Source organism: Ambystoma mexicanum, chromosome 9 (genome assembly GCF_040938575.1).
Source record: "Ambystoma mexicanum isolate Mex_15411 chromosome 9, UKY_AmexF1_1, whole genome shotgun sequence".
NCBI lineage: Eukaryota > Metazoa > Chordata > Amphibia > Caudata > Ambystomatidae > Ambystoma > Ambystoma mexicanum.
Genome location: NC_090931.1, coordinates 988,978,287 through 989,003,762, shown reverse-complemented (window position 1 = coordinate 989,003,762; position 25,476 = coordinate 988,978,287). Strand labels below are relative to the sequence as shown.

The 25,476-nt window shown below is 44.0% G+C and overlaps 1 protein-coding gene across 2 annotated transcripts in view; it reads right to left on the bottom strand.

Moving 5' to 3' along the window:
* RAPGEF4 (Rap guanine nucleotide exchange factor 4) overlaps positions 1-25,476 on the bottom strand; it is a 1,521,174-nt gene that overhangs the window by 1,232,391 nt on the left and 263,307 nt on the right. For both annotated transcript variants that reach the window (XM_069616226.1, XM_069616227.1), the window contains exon 4: positions 16,948-17,094. In XM_069616226.1, the coding sequence (XP_069472327.1) occupies positions 16,948-17,094 (147 nt within the window). The remainder of the gene's footprint in view (positions 1-16,947; positions 17,095-25,476) is intronic.

Here is a 25,476-nt window from a genome sequence, read left to right as displayed (position 1 = left end):
CATAGTTAGCCCTGGACTCTCATGGTTCTGGATCTGCCAGCCTTTCTCTGTAGTCCCACTTTAGGCTCTCTTGCTGTTGTCTCAGAATCCACTCCTTGCTCCCTCTCCGCTCTGCTGGTTCCTGGAGGACTGCTTCTGCCCTATCTTGACTTTGCTGTCGCTTTTGATATGCTTTTCATTACCGCTCAATAGCGAGTGTCTTTTCCTTTTAGTTCTTATTGGTCTAGTATTATTTAAGGGTCTTGGTTTGGTCTGATGGCCTAATGTATTATTTGACCAAGTTGCTGTAGGTTGACTTCCCAAGCCTACAGTGCATAAGCCCGAGAGGCCCACCCTAGTTTCCTGGCATCACGCTGAACTCCTGCGGCTCTTCTTTTCTCTTGGCAGCCCCACACCTCACACTGTTTTATGCACAGGAGAAACTCACAGCTGTTACGACGGTTTCATGCATCCACAGGAATGTGACAACTCACAATAAATGTCTTTGTCCTGCGATCCATTGTCATTGTGTGGTCTCTTACACTTTTGCAGGTATGCCCTCTGGCGCCTCCGATCCCACTCTGTGTGTGTGTTTCCAGGGCATAGTATGTCTCAAAGTGTATTCCCCAACACTAGGCAATCTTTGTGCAGGTCTCCCATTATCCCTAGGAGCCTATGCAGAAGCAACCCCCAGTTCATTGAACTCTCTCTGCGCCCACGGTTACACGTCTTGAAGATAATCTGATTATTCTTACTGTCCGGAATCACCCTCGTCAATGGGAATGCAGAAATTGGGGACTGAGCCATGCAAAGAGGATAGCACAGCCTCATCCTTCAGAACAGGGCAAGGCCAGGGAACTACCATGCATAGCCTCGAGGTAGCTCGCAGCTTTGGTGGTACTAACCTGGTAGCCTACTTTTCTTGGCAGCAGAGTCCCATTCAGGTCTTGGGATAGAGGAAGAGATCTGACTTTGTCACACAGTCAGAAGCAGATCATGCATTATGGATATTAGCATCTTGCAGCAGTTATAGTCCGCTGCTGAGCCAATCAGGAAGCTCAGGGTGCAGTCAGGAACTTCAGATTTAAATCTAATTTTGAGCATTCCAAGTCCCCCAGTGTTGGGTTCCTGCCTTCGTTCTTCCCCACTCCACCCTGAGCCCAGGATCACCTCTCCAGTCAGACCTGCACTCTCTAGAGTCCTCTATTCTGTCCTGCGCTGACGTCATCAGCTACCTCAAACAAGTTATTTCCTTTGATGAAATTAAAAAGGTGCACTTTGATGCCACAGCGACAGGCGTGATATTTTCTATTTCCTTCATCTTCCTTTCTCTCCTTCATGCACTTTATACAAAGAAAAAAAAGAGTGTCAAATGTAAATTGGGGGAATGCTAAAAGTATTACAGACCAAGGGAAAGGTCATGCTCACTCTCCCCAAATGTTTGTCCTCCTCTTGTCCTCTGAAAATAACATGGGACCTGCGTAATCCAAAAATAATTATCCTCATCTCAGTCTTTTATGCTTAATTAGCACATAGAGCTAATTATTGACCTCTTTTCAGCCAATCAGAATGGTTAGTATTCAGGCACAACTCTCTGGTATGGACACCATTCTAATCATTCTGGCAACAACCACTCAGTTGTCGCCAGGGGCGGAGCCAAACTCAACATTTTGGTGGGCTGGATGGCAGTTTTGAAAGATGGTAGTGAATGGGGCCATTAAACCCATTGCGCTGTTGAACCCCCTTCCTTTGATCCCAGGAGGCGGAATAGCTATTTCAACTTGTTTTGGCCCATTAGATGCATCTTTCACCACAATTTAGAGGCAATTTAGTTTAACAAAGAATCTAATCACTGGCGGCGTGGCCCATCTACACACTGAGCCCAGCAGTTTAGCCTTCAGATTCATGAAAGAGCAATGGTCTTTTGGTCATGTGGTTAGTTGGCATGTTGAAAGTGAGGCACATGGTATTTCGAGCAACCCCTTACCCAGGGATTGGCTGCGGGTGACGGCACGCCAAGATGCCACCTTCATCTACTCTAATGCATACCACTAAACCTATTTAGCCTTTAAGGGAAGGCCACTCTAGGATGCTTTTGAGAGGTATCCTGTTGAGGTCAAGATGACATTTGGTTTGCGAGGAGGGTGAAAATGCATAGCACGAGAATTAGATAGTATACTTCTGCGGCAGGAGATTTGAAGAGGTGTCCAAGCCATCTCATTGAACAGATTGTCCCAGATTGTTTCATTGCAGGTGGATGGGAGGGAGCATATGTTTCAAGTTTAAAAGATCCAAAGACTGATCACTGAGGATGCAATTTACACAGCATGGAACAGGCTTTCTCAGAACATAGGTCTTTTTCGTTTTGGATTCTTAATTTGTACTGTCTTCTTTTCTTCCTCATAACTCACCTTCCCTGCTCTCTCTCCACTATCTACAAATTCTTCACCCTCCCTCCTATGTTCTTTCTATCCCTCTCCTGTTCAGTCACCCCTCTCTCCCCTTTGGATGTCTGGTCTCTACTCTTACTCACTGTTTCACACTCGCTGTTGTGCTTTCATATTCCCTCTTGCATGCTTGATCAATTTCCCCTTCATTCCCTATTTAGTGTCATTTCTCTTCATCACTCCTTCCTATTCCTTCTGTATCACTTCTTTTCCTCCCATCCTGACGTCACATTGTGTTTAGTTTCTTCCCTTTAGGCCTACTAATCTCTTTGCTCTCCCTCTCATGCAGTCTCCTATGTCTCCCTCACTTCCATTCTGTTTCTTCATTCACTGTTTCTTTGGTTCAGTAACTTGGATCGTCCTCCCTCGCATTCTCCTTCTTACCCTCTCTCATTTGTTTTCTCTTTCACTCCCTTTTAATCTCTCTTTTCTCTCCATCCCATTTGGGCTCTTGTTTCCCCTCCTTTTGTTCTGTTCTACTATCACCTCCAATTTTGTATTTTGCCTCTCTGACTCCCCTTCTCGAGAGCACTGAAGTTTCCCCATGCCATCCATGAGTAGGTCATCCAGTCCTGGTGTATCCTTCCCAGCAAGACTTAAAGTCCCAGAACGCAAAGAATAAAGCCTGAACTGGATGACCCAGTTATATACCATATGCGCAAATTCTACAGCTCTGTGTCTGTCTCTCTGCGCCTATCTCTCTATCACACTCTTTTCTTAGTGTGCCTCTCTGTATCCCTTGACCACTCATTCTGTCTCTCTTACCATCTGTCTCAATCTATCTCGCCCCTGTCCTTCGCCCCTCACATTTATGTGGCTGTAGCGCTTCAACTTTTTGGTTCTGTTTCTTCCTATAGCTCTGTATCTGCTACTAATGCATATATGGTGCATCTGTCCCATCACCTGCTCTTTCACCTATTCCCACACACTTTCCAGTTTGTTTTCTCTCCCTTCTGTTTTTTTGTTTGTTCTCTGTGTAACAGTCACAGTTGTCGCAGCGTGTCCCTTTCAGGGGACTATGCTTTGGACTTCAGTAACCGAGAAATTAAACACAGCTGGAAAATCTCTTTCAGGCTGTGCTTATTTCCATTATTGTGCCCATTCGCTGGAGGTAAGAAGCACAGGGCCTCAGTTGACATGCAGATAAGCATAAATGGTTTAGGTGGTGCTTCACGCTATGTGATTCGTGCCCCCTGAGAAGGTGCCAGCCACCATCCCCAGGGAAGCAAGCCCCACACTTTGAAGACCACTGGGGGTATGTTGCTATTGCCACGACAGGCTTCTGTCCTCTTCTACAGTGTTTGCTGCTGCTGCTGGGCTGCCACGTTAATGATTGTTAAAATGCACCGAGGTGACAAATTTGACAAGCTCTTCTCATTGGAGCGGACTGGGCATCACATTAGAGTGACGCCTTCTGCCTCAAAGTGGGAGGGTTTCAGCCCTCCCAAGCCCAACGGTGGCACCACCCATGGTTGCCACATATTTTTCACACCACTAAAGGCCAAAAAGGAGGGAGAGATGTGCAGAGGACGTGATAGTCAAGCACAAGTTTGACTTGAAACCGGTTCCCACAGACCTCCACACCTGATCACTTACCTGCTGAGCTCCTCCCCACACTCTGTCCCTGACATCAGACCACAGTCTTCTACCTGACAAATAAGAGTCTGAAAAGTTTCTCTGCTTCACACACAACCTGACATGTCCAGGCCTGGTCTCTTCCCTAAAGGTTACCCAGAGTGCTGGCCACTGGCGAGCCTCCATTGCTTGGGGTCTTGGGCATTCTCCAAGCGACTCACTTTCCTATTCATGTGCATAGGAAGAAGGCCATCTTCTAATGGTCTCTTACAAAAGAGTACACATTGGGCCTCATTATGAGTCAGCCGGTCTGGAAAGAACGGTGGTGGTAAATCTGCCACCACCGTTCTTTCCGGACCGGCTGATCTCGAGTTCTGCAGGCGGGAGGTGTCACTCCCGCCAGGTCTGACCTGGCAGGTTTAACACCACCCGCCTGCAGACGGACATGGAAACACCGGCACTATTACAAAATGGTGCCAGTGTTTCCACTTCCCCACTCCCATGGAGCCCTATGGGACTCCATGGGAATGGGGACTTACAGAATTCTGCCTCCGGAATTCCCGGGTCACTGGGGCCGAAATGCCCCGGTAATTCCGGGAATCACGGAGGCGGAATGGTAATACGAGTCCGGCGGTAACCTGCCGGTTTTTCCGGCTTGGTTACCGCAAGACTCGTAATGAGGCCCACTGTCTTATATGTGGGTACACCAAACATACTAAGTACGGGTCACAAAAATCCTGCAACCTTGCAAGCTTTTTACCTGACGTTCTCTGCAGTGCTAATACATTACAGACTGAGGGAGGGGCCGTTATCGCTTGGATAATGCCCCTTGTCAAATAACTGCCTACCGCTTTCCTTCAGACAATAACTTCGGGGCAGGAACTATCCCACAAAAAAGGCCCCTCCCTCGGTCAATAGAACTTAAATGACTCAGGAGTAGGGCCACTGGAGGCCTTTGTATTGCGAAGGTTATCATTTGCAAGATGATGCTTAAAACTCTGAAACATGTTTCTACTCCAAATCCTTCATTAATCAATCCAAACCCATTGGAAATATATCTTATAATTAAAAAAAACATTTTCCATCTCGAAAAATTCTTAAATAATATCCAGAGCCAAGGTTACTCATGTGGAAGCGGCAGGCACTTCAAGACTTTCTCCTTTTGTGTCCGACAGCGGAATGTTGATCGGATAGAACTGGACAGCAGCTGCTATCGCATCTCCAGAAATAGATATTTTTTCCAGCTCCATTTGTTATGGCCGTCTCGGATACTAGCTTTGTATGTTTGGGAGTTCTAGTGGTAGAATCTGTATTAACACCACGGTAGTATAAACTGTGGATTTACCTGATTGGTCAGCCTAGGTCTAACGGGGATATGTGATTCGTGCTGGCTCCCTGTGGGTGATGGAATCGCCAGGTTCTGATCTCTGAACATTACTAGTGATGATACATCGCATTGCCTGCAGCTGACAGCCTTATAGAAATGTGCATGGGGCGTAGGACTGTTCTATCCGCTTCATATAACAAAACTCATCAGTGGGAGTCACTAACATGTTTTCAACATTGAAAGGTGTGGTATTTGTGCCATGGACATGACACAGAGATTTCCTGGATTAAAACAAATGTTGCCTGTTTTGCGCCTAGCTCTCTGTAAACAAATTCAGATTAGACATAAAGAAGCAATAGGAGGATTTCACGCAAAAGTAGTTTTTCTAATTCCAGCTGGTAAGTGGCAGGTCCCTGGAGACAGTGTACATCAGAGATGGGAGAAATATCCGTAGTGGAATTTAGCCAGGTGAACTTTGCTTTGGAAATTTCATCTGTCGCTTCATGTAAATATTGGAGTGTGGTCCACCAAGATCTGACCAAGGGGATGTGGGAGGCAAACCCAAAGTGCAAACATTTCAGGTGATCAGAAAGCTGGTATGTCCAGCGTGCTCTGATTAGTTGGAATGCTATCATTTTAGCCAATCAGAGTGAACAGAACATCTACTCTCCTGATTGGCTGAAATGATTGTGTGCTACGCACAAACTTCCACTTCAAACACCGTTTGCCTATGCTTTTAACCTCACCCTAACCCCCCACCCATTTTAACCCCTTACCCTACCCCATATATACATATATAAAAATATTTCAGAGAATGATTTTATAATGAAACTATCATAACGAAAAAATATTGATTTAAAATATATATATTTTAAATCAATATTTTTTCGTTATGATAGTTTCATTATAAAATCATTCTCTGAAATATTTTTGTTTAAATCACTGGATAACGGTTCACCCATCCCTATTGTACGGCTATAGCAACAGTCCACAGGGAGATTCCGAAAACCTTTGAACGCAAGTAGTAAAAGGATCCCCCTTTTATCTCCATCAACATTTTGACAGGTGGATGCGCCCCCTGTTTCCGGTCTTTGTCCCGCCCCTTTTTGATATGCTTTGTTATAAACTTAATATACATTTGATATGAAAACAATATCAAAGATGATATCAAGTTTATATCAAATGCATATTTTTATTTGAAGTGTGTATAATTTTATATTGATTGATATAAAATGTATATTTTATATAAAGTGGGTACACATTTTATATTATTTGATATAAGTGAATATAAATGTTATATCCACATGCTGTCAAGATGAGAGCATCCGACGGCGGTGTTGTTTGGATGAAGGTTGAGGGCGAAGTGAGCTCTGGAGACAGGGACAGTGAATCTAAGGTTTTGGAGAGTGACACAGTGATGACGTCACAGAGGGTTTCGACTGATGTGATAGGAAGCTGAAAATGATATCAAACAATTTTGATATCGTTTTATTATAAACATTTATATACAAATTAATATGTATTATATAAAATGTTTGTATGCATTTTTTATTTAAAGTTTCCCAAAGAAATGATATCAAAATGTACATTAATGTTATATGAACTGGACATAAGGTCTATATAGTATAGATGACGTCATAATTTTATAATCTCAAGGACATGGACTAGAGAGTGAGTATAGATGGATATAGCTTTGTTACAGAAGGTAAATCGAGATTGGCACGGTAGCCGTAAGTGAATTCACTTTATAACTAAAATGTGCTTCCCACAGCCGGTACAAAAGTTCAAACAATTGCTTTTGGCAAGGCGTGTTTCTTTTAAATAATGAAAAACAGTTCACGTTTTAAGTAAATTGTGCTTCCAGAACCCATACAAAAGTCAAACTATTGTCTACAGCACCTCTTGAGCAGCTTGCATGTGTCGCTCTGTGCCAGGCAAACAGCATGTAACAGGGGAATGATGCAGCTAAACAGCTGTGAAACAGCACTGCTGTAGGAGGGGGTTTGGTACTGCTCACCTACATATGATTAATACACAATGGAATGCCAAGAATCCCAGAAATTCTGATGACTCACACCAAGGCACGTGCGGACAGCAAAAAACACAGATGGATCTAGATATTTAGCTCACCAGAAAACAGGATGTTCTGTGACAGCTGTGTAAACACAACCCAGGAAAATAAACGCAGACATTTGTTAATCAAATAAACCCAACGGTAAGCAGCAAAGCTATTTTGAACATATGACAGAACAATGGCATGGGAAACAGATGCAGGCTGAGCTTAGTTTTAGATGTTGCTATGAGGATACACGAAGCTAATTAGTCCCAATCTAAGGTGCCAAATTCTAATTATTGCAGAGTATGCATGAAATAGAATGCTGTGCTTTGTTGATAATGCACAGTGCCTCTGGACCCAGCTTGGATCCAGGAATCAGCTACGATTAGATTTATTACAATCAACTGAGTGAGGAACTTCTTGAGTGGGGATCTCATAAGGTGTACTCTCGCGACCCGTATGTCAGTGCTATTAAGGTTAGCAATGGTTGTCTTATTTTATTCTTGTGTCGCAAGGGTGTAGGTCAAAACGGCGACATAGAGTCCCTCAACTCCGTTTGTAAAGTAAGCAGTAGTTTGTTTGTGCCTACACCTCTTTGCGCCAAATTTCTTCATTCAGATCAGAAATTTGGCGCAAAGAGGTGTAGGCACAAACAAACTACTGCTTACTTTACAAATAGATTTATTACAAACCCCATTTCTGCAAAGTAAGCAGAAATAGAATTCTGTGTGTTGTTGATAAGAAAAGGGGACAGGAAAAGGTAAGTATGTTCACCCTTTAAAAGGCGGAAGCTGACTCCAGGAGGGGTACTGCTTTGCCTGGGCTTGGGATTTCTGTCAGAGTGGTGTCCTGATGATCCCCTGCAGTGCCACTAATTAACTTGGAAGAGCGGATTGTAACTCTGCGGGGAACCTTGTTATTTCTCTGGATTTGATCGTAGCTCCGGGAGATCCCCTGCAAAGCTGTTGATTGTATACTGGGACTGGTGTTTAGTCGAGCTGGTTTCAAAAACATTAAAAAGGTGAGCACGGGGGTATTTTAAGATATGTGCTTTAATGTATTGGTTTATGTATTATTCTAAAAATGATTGGTTTTATTCAAGCATGCAGCTAAGGCCCTGTGATACTGTATTTATTGATATTTAGGCCCTTTTTGAGGCAGGGTGATTAAATATGTTTCATAGAGCTTAGAATGCTTTGTGGCTCTGCCCTTGGGAACAGGTTGAAAATGTGTATAGGGTTTTGTAAGTCTTTATGGCACAGCTACATAATCAATCAGACACTTCAATATTAAAGTGTGTAAAGTATGAGGTCAAGACAGCAAAATCAGCAACCCAGTATAGCAACAATTAGGTTTTAGGAATGACGAGTTTGGAATTTCCCAGAGTCTCTGACGGTGCAAACATTTTCATGTCCTGCAAAGAATGCATTTCTAGTTAATATTTAATTTTTTATATATTTATTTTTATGGGCTCACCCCCGCCCTTATAGCTGTCCCAAACATTCAGTTTAAAAAAAAAGCCAAAGTCTTTCCACAAAATAAATCCTGACTGCACCTTGTTCAAGTCACATTCTTGAAATGCCAGGAATAAAATTGTCCATTTGTGATGCAGCATATTTGCATGCACACAATGCAGTGTTTTTGTTTCACAGCGCCGATAAAGTTGCTCAAATATTTTTATTGTGTGAAATAATCAGATTGTATTCATATGTGTGCAATGTGAAGTCAGTATTTGCCAAAGATCATAAATGTTGCGCAAATGGCATTGCCGAGATTCATTCGCACAGCATTACTTCTTGCCCGGTGTGCGCTCCTTTTTGGACTACTTATGGTAACTATTTATAACAGGCTTTAGGAGAAACCCCAATACATAACATTGAAATACATTTGTGTGTCAAAATTATTATAAAAAATGTTTGATATCATTTTTGTTGGCAACTTTATACAAAAATACAAAAAAAATGTATATAGAAATTGTATATGCAAAATATTAATGGTTATATACATTTCTATTCACAAAAATGTGATTTTTGATATTGCTTTTAATATAAATGTGTATATCATAAATATTAATATATTATTTTGTATATTAATTTGTATATACAATTTTATACAAAAAAGATATCAAAATTGTTTGATATCATTTTCTGCTTCCTATCAAATTGGGGCAAAACCCCTCTGCAACCTCATCCCTGCGTCACTCTCCTAAACCCTAGATTCACAGTCCCTGTCTTCAGAGCTCACTTCCCCCTCAACCATCGTCCAAACGACATCACCGTTGGCTGCTCTCATCTTTTCATCTTTTGCAACGAGAGACTCTCCTCATCTCCCTCCAGTAACCCTATTGGAGATCAACAAACTAGGCTCCCTGATATAGCCTACTTCTGTGCCATGTCGAGGTCTTGCATTGTCCATTTACACCCACGCTATGGCTCTGCCAGTGAACGGTCTGGCCTTCTGGGACCCTTATCTACGCATCTGGGTATTTGTTCTTGAGTCCAGGACAAGAGTGGGATGGTGACTGTGCCATTGTGACTGGACTCTAGGGTTCACATGACTGTATGCAAGGACCGGCGGGCCAGGTGTGTGGACATGGGCCTTAGGGGGTCATATTTGAAGCACCTTTTGGCATTGTTTGATTTTATGTACACTTTCGGTCACCCCTCACCCTGGTAGCAGGCACATTGCTCCACTCCACTAGCACATCAATTGAACATACCTATAATTCTTCTGCTCCACACCATTTGAGGTTCCTACTTGTGGACCGCTCTCGTATCATTTGAACACTGCTCGAGCTGCTGCTATGGAACGCTGCATGCAGTGTTACACTTCAGGTTCTTCTGGCTCAAGTGTGAGCTCATCACATCAGAGTGCACATGAGGACCATCTGCTGGTCACAAGACACCCTCCAGATATTCCAATGAACATTGCACACTACCTCTGATCCACAATGTGTTATCACAATTGCACCCTGAAATTTGACACATAATAAGAGACCTGGGCCAAACCCTTTGATTTAACTGTTGTGTGACATCATAGTCAGATTATAATTGCTGCCTCTCCTGGCTTGGCCTTCCACGGGTTGTGCTGGTTTTCCCTTTAAGACTTTGTTTTCTTTGCTCCACACTGTTATCATGGCCAAGAAGTCCATTTAATCACAGCAGCCACCAACGAACAAAGAGGCTGGGGAAGAGCCATAGCTGAGGGCAGTCCTTGGAAACGTGTCTATACTGTGCCTCAGTGAGGTTTTTGACATGTTTTGGTGGCCAATGCGAGCACAGCCTTTTTAAAAGTAATACCTGATAATACTTCTGATTGCATGACCAAAACTTGGGCCAGTACTCACCTCTCAGATTCATTATTAGGAGGTAAGGGATACACAGAAGTAAAGAAATACCTGCAACATGGTTGTGGAAGAATGTTGCAGCAGAAGGAAAGTCATCCTCTCTGTTTCTTTGTCTGAGCCCACTTGTTTAAGCTATTCTGGCAAAACAAGGGAGGTCTCTAACCGTGCCGGAACCTCCAACACTATCAGGTATAGGATCCGGAGGAGGAGGGGTTGGTACCCTGAGAGGTTCTCCTGAGACCATGTAGTGGAAAGAGCCAGAGGAGGAATAGGAGTAGGCATATGTGGAGGTGTTTGAGAAGGCCCAGGTGGGCAGATATCCACAGAGGGCGAGCAGGAGGTAACATTTCTTTGATGAGGGACTTTATTTGGACAGTTATCTGATTAGACCTCAAAATTCAGCTGAATCTGGAAACATTTGTGTCAAAGTGGGCCACTTTTTGGTTTGATAAGTTACTTCACCATGAGGCTAGTAGTTCTGACCAGTGTTGCTTAATAAATATTCTTTAAAATGGCCAATTGCTTCACATTTTATAGAACAAACCTCCCCCGTGGGTACTACTCAAGCAGTCTGTCACAAAAGGAATTAATCGCCATTTGCAACTGTGGGCCACTTTTTCATTGGTGCTCGAGACAAACGTATGCCCCATTCCGACCCTGGCAAAAACAGCATCACAAGTCCAAAAAGTCCAATGACAGAATTGTAAGAGTTCCCTTGGGGACATACACCCAGATAGCAAAAGCTGAGAGAAAACATGGAAAACTGGTTTTGCTCCAGAGCAGCACCAGATTTACAGCATCCACATGTGAGCCCTGCACCAGTCATCGCATGGGTGCAGGAACTTGAGCGCCGCCAGGCGTCTCCCTTCCCTTCCATGTTGGAGGATACATTTTAGTGGATTGGCCGTGTTTTTTTCTTAACCTGCAAAACGGCACGATTCCTTAACGTGCATGCACACAGAGCTTCGCGGCGGCACTGGCAGCCAGGCCAGTGTGCGCAGGGGATTCTGCGGTGTGCACCAGACTGCAGGCTCTGTGCCAGGCAGGGGTGGGTGAGCCCGGGTCCCACGGGGACTTCCTCTAACGAGAGCCAGCTACTGGGGCTTGCACGCCCACCGAGGTGCGAAATTCTTCAACACCAAGGTCAAAAGTTGGAGCATATCGACCATCAAATGTCGACGCAAACAGTGTTGAGATTGGGCTCCTGGAATACAAGAGGCTTCCAACACTTGACGGTACCCGGGGGTGTGGACCTGGGGGCATTTGACATACTGTGCCTCCAAGAAACTTGGCTGGTTAAAAAACCAACTCTGGACGGATACGATCTTGCCATTTCACCGGATCAAAAAGGGGAGAAAGTTCGCCCCTCCTCAGGTTCCTCAGGTCTAATTTCGGCTGCCCTCTCTGGTGGTGGTCTGCACGTGAAAGAAATCCTTGTAGCAAACTTATTTCTGCTGGTAATCCTCGTAAACTGGGAGCATCAAATCAACCAAACAGGAAAAAGGGTTCTTACGCCAGTGAAAATTATGAACACTTATTGGATCCTTCAACTGCTGGCAAACAATAGCTATCTTCAGATGATGGAAAAAGCCATCGACTAAGCATATGCTGACCACCAAGCGACCCACATAGTCATCTGTGGCGATCTAAATGCAACATGTCGGACCGTGTCCCGACATGGGAAAGAGATGAGTTTTTTGCAACAATTGACTACATCTTTGTATCCCGTGCTGTCCTGCCTTTAAGAACGTCTTTCGAGGTCATGAAAACCAATGCAAGTGACCATAATCTACTAACCACCTCATGGACGTTGTTATCTATTCAAAAACTAAAATGCACACCCAAATCGAAAATAAAATCAAGGGAAACCCCCTCAAGCTGAGTGCAAGAAACATCAAAGAACTCACTAGAAACTATAACGACGCAGAAGGTGCAAGCAACCTCGCATTGGAAATACCTTCAAATCGATTATCAGCCGGTGCTTATGACTTATAAAATCAATGCGAATAACTCAGAATGCCATCAAAACCTAAAAATCATAAGTTCAATAAGATTTTGGTGGAAAAAAGACACATTTAGCAAAAAATGTAAAGAACGGCATTAAGGCAAAAAAAAACAAATTAACAGAGGTATAGCGTCAGAAGCGACAGGGAAATACGGGTCCTGGGTCAAAGGCCATCGACTGATGCTATTCCAGCAGGACTCGGAGGAGATGTGGAGGATGGTGAGTGGTCACAACCCAAAAGATCTACAGAAGCCTCAATTGACGATGCGCTCCTGAATAGCATAGGAGAAGCCGCCTGGGTGAAGTACTTTAAAAATATATTCGACTCACTATCAACTATATCGTTCCAGCACAAGGCGAGGAAAGCACTCCTTGGGCCGACTTACATGACATAGATACCATCATTGTAGCCGGTCCGATAGCATAGCGAGTAGAGCGCTCGCTTTGACATCTGTGCAGAGCATGCTGATGCAGGTTCGAATCTCGGCAGGGCCAAACTCAGACTTTCATCCTTCCGAGGTTGATAAATGAGCACCAAACACCATGGGTAATAATAAGCAGTGCTCAGATACCGGAGGGTCGTAGCGCTATAAAAAATGCTAAGCTATTATTATTATTATTATTAGAGATCCCCAGGATGCATCAATGCCATTTAAGGGCCTCCAGGGGCCTCAACTGCGACCCATGAGGTCTCCATTACTATCCGAGGGGTCTCCTTTGCTACCCCTTTTTTTAGATTGCGGCACATGGGCTGTGGCCAGCAGCATGTGGCTCTTTGTTTCTGGAGGGGCTGGTTTTCTGATTGCTATAGTCGGTAAGATAGGTCAGTGGGTTGAGGGCCGGCTGCTGCAATGCGTGGTTATCTGTAGGTTGCAGATTCGACTTCCACCAAGGCCAACTCAGCCTTTCATCCTGCTGAGGTTGATAAATGTGTACCAACACAGGTTGGGAGATATTGTATGTATATTTGTTGTATATGAAGCGCCTAAGCATAAGTGCTATATAACACATCAATATCGTTTGGCCTTGGACGTCTGCTTGCATTCACAGTGATTTGGTAATATGGGCCTATACACACTGATATTAACAATACATATGGTGATCCATTCTTACATGAAATGTATATCAATTTACAGTGACATCGTAACCATATTGTTCGTAGTGTACTCAGAACCAATGCTATGTGATGCCTCTTCCTGTTTTGTCGAGGGGTGAAAGTTTGTGTTCCGTCATTTCCCGTGATGTCACTTCGGGGTGGGGTCGAATGGCATCACTTCCTGTGATGTCATCCGAGGTCAAGGGTCATGTGATGTCACTTCCGCGGCCCCAGGCATTTTGGTGAAATGACGTCCCTGCCAGGATGCACTGCATGCTTGCAGTGAAAGGCAGAAGTACCCCAGAGGATCCTATGCACTCGTCCATCACCACATTCTGGCTGGGATTCATTACTGCTGTGTGTAGAGATGGTTAGCCCACTTTTACTGAATGGCAACTTTACCGATTGAATTTTCGGTGGATTTATTTTACCACTTTTTTGCGATGGTAAGTTTGGGTATGGTACATAGAAAATATTTCTGTGAAGATCCCATTCGGCAAAAAAAAAATACATTAAAAAATGAAGTAGGAAAGAAATCTGCAAACCTTCATAGAACCATAGAGAGGGATCATAATCACAGGGCAGGGGGAACACACCAGAGTTGAGACGCTTTAATGGGTTCATACAGCAAGCATGAGAATGGGGCCCTATGTGGCATCTGAGCTCTTAGGGTGAAGAGTAAGGCCGCCGCTGTATTCCATTGCCTTTTCCCGGTTTTCTGGTTGAGCATTTCAGATGTGTGTGGGAGCTGACCCCAAGGATTCTGGGCAAACTGGTACATGCAACCAGAGTCCCGCCTTCATGCAGCACAGCAGGGATGTCTTTTATCAAGCCTGAAAAGGTTGGTACTGCACCATTCTGTCTTTTCTGTTTTGGTAGCTTCATGTAGCAGAATGCAAACTACAGAGGGCTGCTCAGAGGAACCTCACATACAACAATCCTGGGAGCTTTCATCGGGCATCCTTGAAAGCCACATATGGAAACAGCAGGTCTTACTACAAGGACCATTTCCCTGAAACCTCCCAAGGGCGCACAGACTTACATTATCGTTCTGGCCCCGGCATGTGTGAGACAGAGACGTATTTCTGGTGTCCATAGCACAGACGGTAGTTGCATAAAAACGCGGGTAACCTCTGCCAGAAATACTGAGACTTCTTCTCTTGCACTGGTTCACAAGTTCTTGCAGGAAACTCTGACAAAGGTAAGTCACTCATGAAACATAGGTCCCCCACTCAGACTCCTCCAGGTCTTCTGTTGTGTCATGTGCTAACATGGCACAGAGGAATGTGACGCAGATACAATAGTTAACTGACGTTCGTCCCTGTCCACTCAGAGACGAGACGGGGTGCCTGGAAAACCTTGCGCTGCTTTCAGTAGGGCAGTGACACACGCAGGCAGACATAGGTTCCTACTGCATCATCTACAAATTATAATGACTACAAAAATCCTACCTCACTAACAATGGCAACATCTAACCCTGAAACTACATCACAGAAGGAAAGCACAACCACACTGGAGTTCGAGAACTACAAAAAAGAAAACACCCTGAACCAAAATGTGTCAATCTCTGCCCTAGAGCAGGTTTGCCCCACTCCAGGCTTCGAGGGCTACAAAGATGTTGGATTCTCAGGATACCCCTCATTGATATTCATGCGATACCTTTGCATACAATGATTCTAAATGCATGCACATTGATTTCCATGAATATTCATGAGGGATATCCAGAAAACCTGTCAGGATTCTGGCATTCGAGGCCTGGAGTTGGATAACCCTGTTCTAGAGTGACATCTTGATCCAGATCGGGCTCCCTGCATCCATCCTTCAATAGGACTGATGCTGCACCTCTTCAGAAGTATATATCCACACACGACGCGTGTGCCGAACAGATCAGGGGCTTTACCGGTGCCCTCTGATAATTCAATCTTGATCTGTGAGTCATCATGTAATTAGGGATCCATACCCCCAAAAAATATATAACGTGTGTGCATAATGCCCTTCATGGCTTCTTTCTATGAACTTTGCACAGCACCCCAATGCTCACTGAAGCTGGCTATGCAGTATATGAAGGCTCCAAATAACATTTAAAACAATGATCATCTTGAGATATGGAAATCTACTCCAATATAAATGAACAGAAAACTGATTTTTGTTGTTTTAAAAGGGCAGGTCTTTTCGAGCCACCAAATAGCAAAGATGTCCACTATGAGTGAGATGAAGAAATGTTTACATATCATAAATGTTAGTCCAGATTATTTGCATATTTTTGATTGATCATCCAGAAAACACAACTGGGTTTTACTATTTGACTGGTTGAGTAGCCCATGGTTGTTTTCTATTTGCTGCAGGGTTTTTGATATGTGAGTACTTAAACATGGTACCTATATCCCAATTAAACCCAACGAGTGAGTAAATAACTGCACGCAAGTACTATCACTACAACAAGTGGTTTCTGGGGCTGACTTAGTATACAAAAACGTTAGAGCTACATGGCGGAGAGTTTAGCCACCTAAACGCTTATGCAATAGGGGCGTATCTACCATTCAATTAGATACACAGAAGGCGAAATAAACATCAAAGACTATTGCACTCCACATATTTTGGACACAAGTGCATGCATTGGAGGTCCTGAGAAAATGAGCCAATGGGGTTATTTCTAACAGAGGAGAATGCTCGTGCATGATAAACCTAGCAACCTGACTGCTACATCAAACCGTCTTCTCCTTGAAAACTTTGTACAAAAGAGTTCACCCATAAGCACCCGTTATATAAAAAAAATCAGCCAAGTTGGTTCTAAACGGATGTACAAACCTCTGAAAGAAGTTAACCATACATAAATCTTCATCAAAAATGTGACTATTTTTTAAAACAAATCTCAGCCTTATTTGGGGTGATTATATAACTCCCGCCTTTAGCTGGACCCTCAGCATCTCCCATCGTTAAGATGTCACAGACAAAGTCATTGAAAAAAAACAGTTTGCGGACTTACTTTTAAGACCTTCATGATAAACACAGGCCCCCAGTGCGAGCCGAGAATACAAGATGAGGTCCGTTTCTATATCAGAGTCAATTTACTGCACCTAAGTCATGAAATCAAACAGTGAAGGCCTTAGTCTTACCTCCCACAGTATTTTGAAGTCCTTCTGTTCGATACGCAGAAGCTCACTGTACTCCCGTGTAACAATTGTAGCGTGACGTGGCGTGTTGTCGAGGATTGACTCCCCAAACGCTGTTCCAACTCCCAGAGTGCATATGGTCACAGCATCCTAGGGAAACACAGAATGGACAGGCCTTTAGACACACATGGGCTAGTGTGGAAACTGTAAGCTATATAAGGAACCCTTCAAGGTGAACAGATAAGATGGGTTATCTTCATCACATGTGATGAGTGCTAGAGGAGTGCTGTCTGGGATCTATGTGGAGGACTCGGGATGTAGCAAAGGACACAGACTCACAGGTACACGTTTTACTGGATCTGCCACAGGGTAGAGGCGCAGCAACTATTCTTGACAATGCTACCTCTGGGGTGAGACGACTACACCAACACGTATTCCAGCTCTGCGGGAAAGGATAGGCACACTTTGAAGATTCAAGTACCGAGGAGACCTAATCCCGAAAGGAGGGAAGAGTAGATTGGCGAACTCACTCTCAAGTTTGAGATGAGTACCTTTATGTGGTGAGACTTATTGCAAAACATTACTAAATATGCCCAAGGCATAGTACACATACTGTGCCACTCACTCCAACACATTTTAGTGGCACTGCCACAGGGAACAGTGGCTCACATCATCGCCACCCGGTCAAGTGGCACAGCGAGTAGAGCTAACGTAGGTTCGAATCCTTTCATCCAAACTCAGCCTTTCATCCTTCCGAGGTCGATAAATGTGCACCACACACCGTGGGTAATAATAAGCAGCGCTCAGATACCTGAGGGTTTGTAGCGCTATATAAATGCAAAATTATTATTATTATTATTATTATCAACCATGTCAGCAGTTAGTCTGTGCAGAGCTCATAGGCAAACATATCACACTCACCGCTCCAAAGGAAAATTAATATTGGCGCTCACAAACTGTCACGCCACGATTTGACTGTCGCGGCTAGGACTTACCTGGATGGAGGGTTTGCCTTTGTTGGAGGCGGCGGAACCAGAAACTAGGCAGCTGGTCAGCTCTTAGCAAACAGCAGCATATGGGTTGCTGCAGCAGCCTTTCATTCCCCACCCAGCAAACCATGGGCGCAGCCATATTGCCGTTGTCGCATGAACGCCGGGGCCCGGTGCCATGTTTTTGCGAATGCATGCTCTGGCAGGCGTCATTGGTTGCTGTGGCAACCCTTCAGGAAGCTCCAGCCTCGCCTCCACATTGCTAAGGGGATTTAAACAAGGGATTTAAATACAGCACTCTAGATACCAGACCCATCGTAATGCGCTTTGCAGTGCTGGTTGCATTACCCTGATCCTTGGACTCAGTCAGCCTGCTCTACTGCCATCCTTCCCTCTGTTCTCTCTTCCTCTATGCCTCCACTTCGTGCCAGCCCATCCTTGTGTCTTCCCTCAAGGTCTCCTAGGCTCCCCTGTTCGTGTTGCTGTCCTGATATTATGCTTGCTTGTTGCTATAGCTCTCTACTTCTGCCAGTCTCCTGGTTCCCCTCTTACCGGTCTCCTCCTCTTAGTCCCCCTGTCCAGTGACCACTGCTTCTGAGGTGCCACTGTGAGAAATTCGAACATCCGCACGGTGGGTGTGCGTTCGCCTGGGCTTTTTTGAAATTTTAAATGAAATAAAATGATGGTAGATCAACCTCTGGACAATGTGTGGGGCTAACCCGCACACATTTTCCTATGCACACTGGACTACATATGCATAGACCTGTGTACTCTGGGTGGACACAGCCTACAGGCGCAGTCCCCCTGTCATATTTAGTTATTATATTAGAGGAGGAGTGCACGAGGCATCTGCAGAAGGGGGAGGGCCAAATGTCCCCCCACCCGCTATGGCCAGCCTAATTACCTAACAAATGCTCCATGGACCTGCCCTATCCTTTTAATGGGCCCTAAAGCTGGTGGCAGCAATTTGCATACTAATCAGAAAGTATTTCAAACAGGCCGACATGGGCCTAGCTGTAGAGGCTAACAGAGGAGACAGGAAACTCCAACACCCTTTCATATACACCATGTCAAACTGATGCCAGCTCCCGCCCTCAGTATCAATTAACAGTAAAATGTCATGCCTGGCGCTGCATGTTTATAGTAGTCATCCCTGTTCAGAAGCTATGAGTATGTGGTTTGATGGAGCCAGAAAGTCGGCTCTCGTTGCAACTTCAAGGGAGACCTGCTGCTTTACTCAGGAGCCACAAAGAGCTCCATTAACCAGAGAGAACATTTGATTCACAACAGACCGGATGATGGGTGGGATGTAGTATTACATGTTTTCACCCCTTTACCTTTTCTGTTCCAAATCATTCTGGTTATGACCTCACGCATACAGGAGATTGTTGGTGGGGACCCAGGATTGGTTCATTAAGGTAGGCCTAGCATACACCAATCACTGTGGCCCATTTGGCTTTAAAAGAGGGCCGTGCCCCTCTTTTGGCAGATCATATTCACCAGAAGCTGAAGGAAGAACTCATCATTGGACCCTGGCTGAAGGTACAGAGTGCCTTACATCTTCTGCCAGTGAAGGAAGGCCAGGACGACCAAGTGGGAAGCAAGATCCCTCCCCTAAACATCTCCCAGGGAACAGAGGGTTATGCCGAATCCAGAGGACCCTCCAACAGCTCTAGAACCAGTACCCAGCCAGCACACAGCGTGCCCAGCTAGACTCTGCAGCAAGCTTTCTAGGTAGGAAGCGCCAGAGAGTCTCTGAACCCTGAAACTAAGGACAAGGCAGTTGCCTGCAACATACTCCCCAGCTTTGGGCCGTCTACCTTAAAGGACAACACCTCACTGTTGAGACTGCCCTCTGGGTGTTCTCATGGAGAACCCTGGTGCAGAGGCAGCTCCAGAAAATCAGAGCGGTTTATTGGACATTGTTCCTACAGGTCTTGTGTTTTTTTCACAATATGAATCAGGAGTGGTGGGTGATTTCATGGAGAGTCTAAAGGTTCAGAGGAAACTACAAAGTCTTTGGTAGAGTTCATAATACACTCATTGGGGCATTCAAGCAGCCGGATAATGCTTCTTTTGAAAACAGAGGTTTCTCTTTCACAGTAAGGATCCGAGATGCTTTCCTGGAGTGGGTTCACCCTCCAGTAAGGAAAGGTTCTCTTTGCAAGTTTTTCCTAGGTAGTTGTACACCAGGAATCGTGGGTGGATTCCATATTGTGGTGTCAAGCGCCAAAGGAAAAATCTGTTCCTTGGAGGATGTTTCTAAGTATCATGCTAACTAAACGATTGTTAAGAGTTTTTTAGGAACCTTATCCAGAAATGTGAAAACTAAAATGAATGCAGGATACGCAAACAAATAAATTTAATAAATTGTAAAATGATATTTATCAGAGTTGGTGATTTTTTTAAAACAGATTTGCTGGGGCAGTTAGATCTTTGATTCGTTTTTGGTTGGATGCTCTTTTTAGTTTTGGTATTAGGTGGTACTTTGAAGCACCTATAAAGCTAAAACTATTGGCATAGGTGCAATGATAGAAGGGGATGAAAAAGGAGGAGGGGTACACTCTGTAGGTGTTCGGCTTTTTACCATCTCATTGACCACCTATGGAAATGCTAAGCACTACTGCCATTCGCTCCCACTACCCAGACTTCCCTAACAAAAGCACACCCATTTCGCATCTGTGAGTTAGCTCTATTACTTAGTAACTTCAAATGATGGGGGGCTTCAATTGGGCTGCATTGTTATCTAAGCAGTCTTCTGAAAGGCAATGGTAGCAAAAGTCAGCTCATGGTGTAATACAAAATGTCTGAAACGCGTGTGGCTTCAGCCTTTTGATTTATGAGCAACATGCTTGTCCTTGCATATGTTCTGTGCTCTGAGTTCCTTTTAAATTGAGCATTGGCAACGCTAACCGTTTTTTTATAGGCTTTGGATAGCCATTTGCCATGCACAGCTATCATATGCCCAGGAACTCACACCATTTTCCAACTGTTTCCATTTATTGCCCAGTTAATACCATTATCACAGTGCCTGGCAAATGCCTATCACATGCCTAAAGAATAATCAGAACTGTTGGCTTTGCCAAGGCTTGTTTTTAACACGAAGTGGATAATGCCGGACATTGACATTACTTTCCCTGCGCTCATGGACGGGGACCCCAAAGATCTGGGGAGGGATCTGGCCATGCCCTTCTTTGGCTTGACAGGGCATCATCAGCTGTTGCACAGAGCATGAGACCTGCGGATGTGATAATGAAGGTCATGATGTCCAGAATCAGCGGATGTGAATACAGCAATCTAATTGCTTCCAAGCTCTTCTACACAGGTGTGATTCTACGGGATGGAAAGTCTTATACGTGTCCCTGTACGAACACTGAAACTGATAAAGAAGGGCCATCGTACACAATGAATGAATGGTTAAAAACTTGCCACTCTTCAATGTAGTCTGACATTCCATGATTTTGGCCTCCGATATTAAAAGACCTCCCAGCACTTTCATGCAAACTCACACCCGTAGGATTGATAACATCAGAGGGTTTCACTTGCCTTGATATAGCCACGCCGAGGTATCCTTGATACCTCAGCAGTCTTAGTGCCTTATGCCTCAACCGTATGTGCGTGCACATGCTGATGACAGGACACTGGACTCACTGACATCTTTGGGTCGGGCATCATCTTTTCATCATCTACACCACCACCATCCAATCATCAGCTTTCTCACTCACACTATCAGGATGATTCTCAGGCTGCGATAGAAGAAGAGAGGAATTGACATCTCACAATGCACGGTTGCAGGGAATGGTGACCATGTTTGGCTGCTACACCAATTATAAATAGAACATAACACCCACAAAACAAAAAGTGGATAAATGCATTCACAAATAAAGGACATCAAGTAGCAATAAAGATTAAACTGAACTCCACAGACCCAAGCAGCACAACGACTACCATATAAACTTTCCAAAAACAACTACAATAAGACACGAAAGTAAACACATTAAGGAAATCATCTTCTCTGGATCAGTCCTGCAGCCTTCAGCATACTAGAGGATCCGGAACCAAAGTAAACACATTAAGAAAATCATCTCCTCTGGATCAGCACTGCAGCCTTCAGCATACTAGAGGATCGGGAACCAAAGTAAACACATTAAGAAAATCATCTCCTCTGGATCAGCACTGCAGCCTTCAGCATACTAGAGGATCCGGAACCAAAGTAAACACATTAAGAAAATCATCTCCTCTGGATCAGCACTGCAGCCTTCAGCATACTAAAGGATCCGGAACCAAAGTAAACACAAAAGAAAATCATCTCCTCTGGATCAGCACTGCAGCCTTCAGCATACTAGAGGATCCGGAACCAAAGTAAAACACAAAAGTAAATCATCTCCTCTGGCTCAGCACTGCAGCATACTAGAGGATCCACAACCAAAATAAGCACATTAAGAAAATCATCTCCTCTGGATCAGCCCTGCAGCCTTCAGCATGCTAGAGGATCAGGAACCAAAGTAAACACATTAAGGAAATCATCTCCTCTGGATCAGCCCTGTAGCCTTCAGCATGCTAGAGAATCCAGAACCAAAGTAAACACATTAGGAAAATCATCTCTTCTGGATCAGCACTGTAGCCTTCAGAATGCTCGAGGATCCGGAACCAAAGTAAACACATTAAGAAAATCATCTCCTCTGGATCAGCCATGTAGCCTTCAGCATGCTAGAGGATCCGGATCCAAAGTAAACACATTAAGAAAATCATCTCCTCTGGGTCAGCCCTGTAGCCTTCAGCATGCTAGAGGACCCGGAACCAAAGTAAACACATTAAGAAAATCATCTCCTCTGGACCAGCACTGCAGCCTTCAGCATACTAGAGGATCCGAAACCAAAGTAAACACATTAGGAAAATCATCTCCTTTGGAACAGCTCGATAGCCTTCAGCATGCTAGAGGACCCAGAACCAAAGTAAACACATTAAAAAAATCATCTCCTCTAGATCGACCCTGTAGCCTTCAGCATGCTAGAGGATCAGGAACCAAAGTGAACACATCAAGAAAATAAGAAAATCATCTCCTCTGGATCAGCCCTGTAGCCTTCAGCATGCTCGAGGAAAAGTAAAAACATTAAGAAAATCATCTCCTCTGGATCAGCCCTGTAGCCTTCAGCATGCTCGAGGATCTGGAAAGAAAACAGATTATCGATGGGTCCTCAGATCAGAGGTCTGGTAGAAGCAGCCCTGATGCAACACCCCTATTTGCAAGTCAGGCATATGGACATGTGGAACTGGCTAATTTGAAGAATTTGCCAGTAAGGTGAGGCCAGTAACAGAAATCTTCCTGGTGGAATTTCTTCCACAAGCTGGATCCATTGCACTGCTAGCAAGGTGGGAAGTGGCCTCCCACCACCTCTAAGCTGGTGATAGTGGAAGCACTTTTACCACCACCTACTACACCTCACTCCGCAGTTTACATCTCTCAGTTCAGAGGTGGTAACACTCTTTTACCAAGGCCTATACCAGTCTTTAGATAACTTAAAGAAGTTATCCAATTTTTTTTGAGTGTGCGCCTCCAAGCGTGGTTTGAGCAATTTGATTGGCAGTTGGCTTTTCTGAGTTGAACATATTAGGTTATTGTATAAAGATTCTATACAGCACCAATCATCACCGTAGTTGTTCTACGGCACCCGTAACTTTGTACGAGAAATTGGCATATTGTGCGCCAGCCTCGGGTAAGCAGACCATATAACATGGAGGAAGAAGAAAGGAGAAAGGGCAAAGGTTAGGATATATGGAGAAGTGGTAAAGGGTCATGTCAAAACCTTGCAGAAAGGGTCGGGGAGCTAGGTTGGCCAGCACCTTCCATCGTTTGACTAGCCTTTTACTCGGAGAACCCCCTACACTTGCAAGCCTCTAAATGACTAATGCCCACAAGACTAATAGGGATGGGAACCTTACATTTTTGAGGCAAGTATCCAGCTGCAAAATATCAAAAGAGAAGCAATTTCTTTGATGGTGATCAAAGTGCACAAGGTGACGTGTAATTGATTAATTTGTTAGATCGAGTTTTTGTAACTTGGGGTGGGTGAAAGTCTCAATGAATACAACAGATCTATTTAAAGGATCATTTTGTATCCAGTGGCACCCAGACATCTTGTTGACTAATGATTAAGTTACCTTTCAGAATGTTCTCTTTGTTAAAGAAAATTCCACACACCAATTCAGCAGTAGAAAGGTGTAGGGCTGTCAAAGCGTTGTGCATCTACGCTTAGTTCTGTTCTGTAAAGTGAGTGACCTAAAACGAAACATGTCCGTACTTTGCGTCCCTGTATCGCTAAAACAGGAGATCAATACCACAAGTTGACTCTAAGTTACCTTGTCTGCGCTTTATCAGTGTTGCTGATTTTTATATTCTTATTAAAAATGCACTGGAAATAATGTGCTGAATATCCTATTTAATACTGCACAGAAGGCTTGCCGATAAAGTAAAGTATGAGCGTTTGGAATAAACAAAACAGGAGGAGATTACAACTGTGACAAATGAAACTTTGTGCAGGAACACAAAAACGGTTAGGAACATCTTCATGTCTTTTTGGTGGAAAAGGCTTGCAGTCATCCTTCACCTGGATAAGATAGAGTTGTCAATCTGGAAAGCACTCCAAAGTCTAGAGCACTGGACTGGCGGCAGACACACACCTAGGAAGAAGCCTGCAAGTTACTGATGTCTGCTATAGGCCACAAGAACAGGAAATCACGTGATGAGGGAGTGAGGGAGGAGATCGGAAGAGGAGGGGTTTCTTACATCAAACAGGAAGCTGGCATCTCCAATTAGTGGCTCATTGTCAAGTCCGTCCCTCACCGTGACACAGTCATGTAGCGGTTCTGTGACCCAGGCACCATCCACTCCCAGATACCAGATACACAGCATTTCAAATGTATTTCTGATGTGCACGAATTTTTTATCAACCATCACAGGAGATCCCATTTAATGAGATTCCATTGCAAAGGACCGTCCTGATGAAGGCCGGTCCAACAACAGCATGTTTCAACTGCTCCTAAAGGTCGAGACCCAGTTATTTTGACAGCTTAACCATACAGTGTTTATTTTCTACACTGTCCACCCAGCTAATTGACTAAGCATGTATATTCTTATACGGCTCCCAGATTATGTATAGGGGTCATCCTGCATTCACATGAGTCACCTCTTGTAGATTGTATGAAGAATTCATGTTTGTAATATGTTTTATAATTTTCCTGCGTTGTATTTTTTTTAACGTACTATACCACATCCATTTGTTAAATATTTATGTTTACTGTCCCCAATTAGGTAAACACATTAAAATATTGGGTCACAGTATATTCAGGCTCGCCCTGATCATTTTGTCATTATATATATGTGTCTACCTGGATAGATCAGGGAAGTGCCAGGTGCCCTTCATTAGAGGATTTGTTTAATGAACAACATTTATGTTTTTTTTTCAAAGCGATTTTAATAGAAGATTATGTTTATATTAAATGATTCAGAGACTCTTTCACATTTCAGTGATCTTGTATAGGG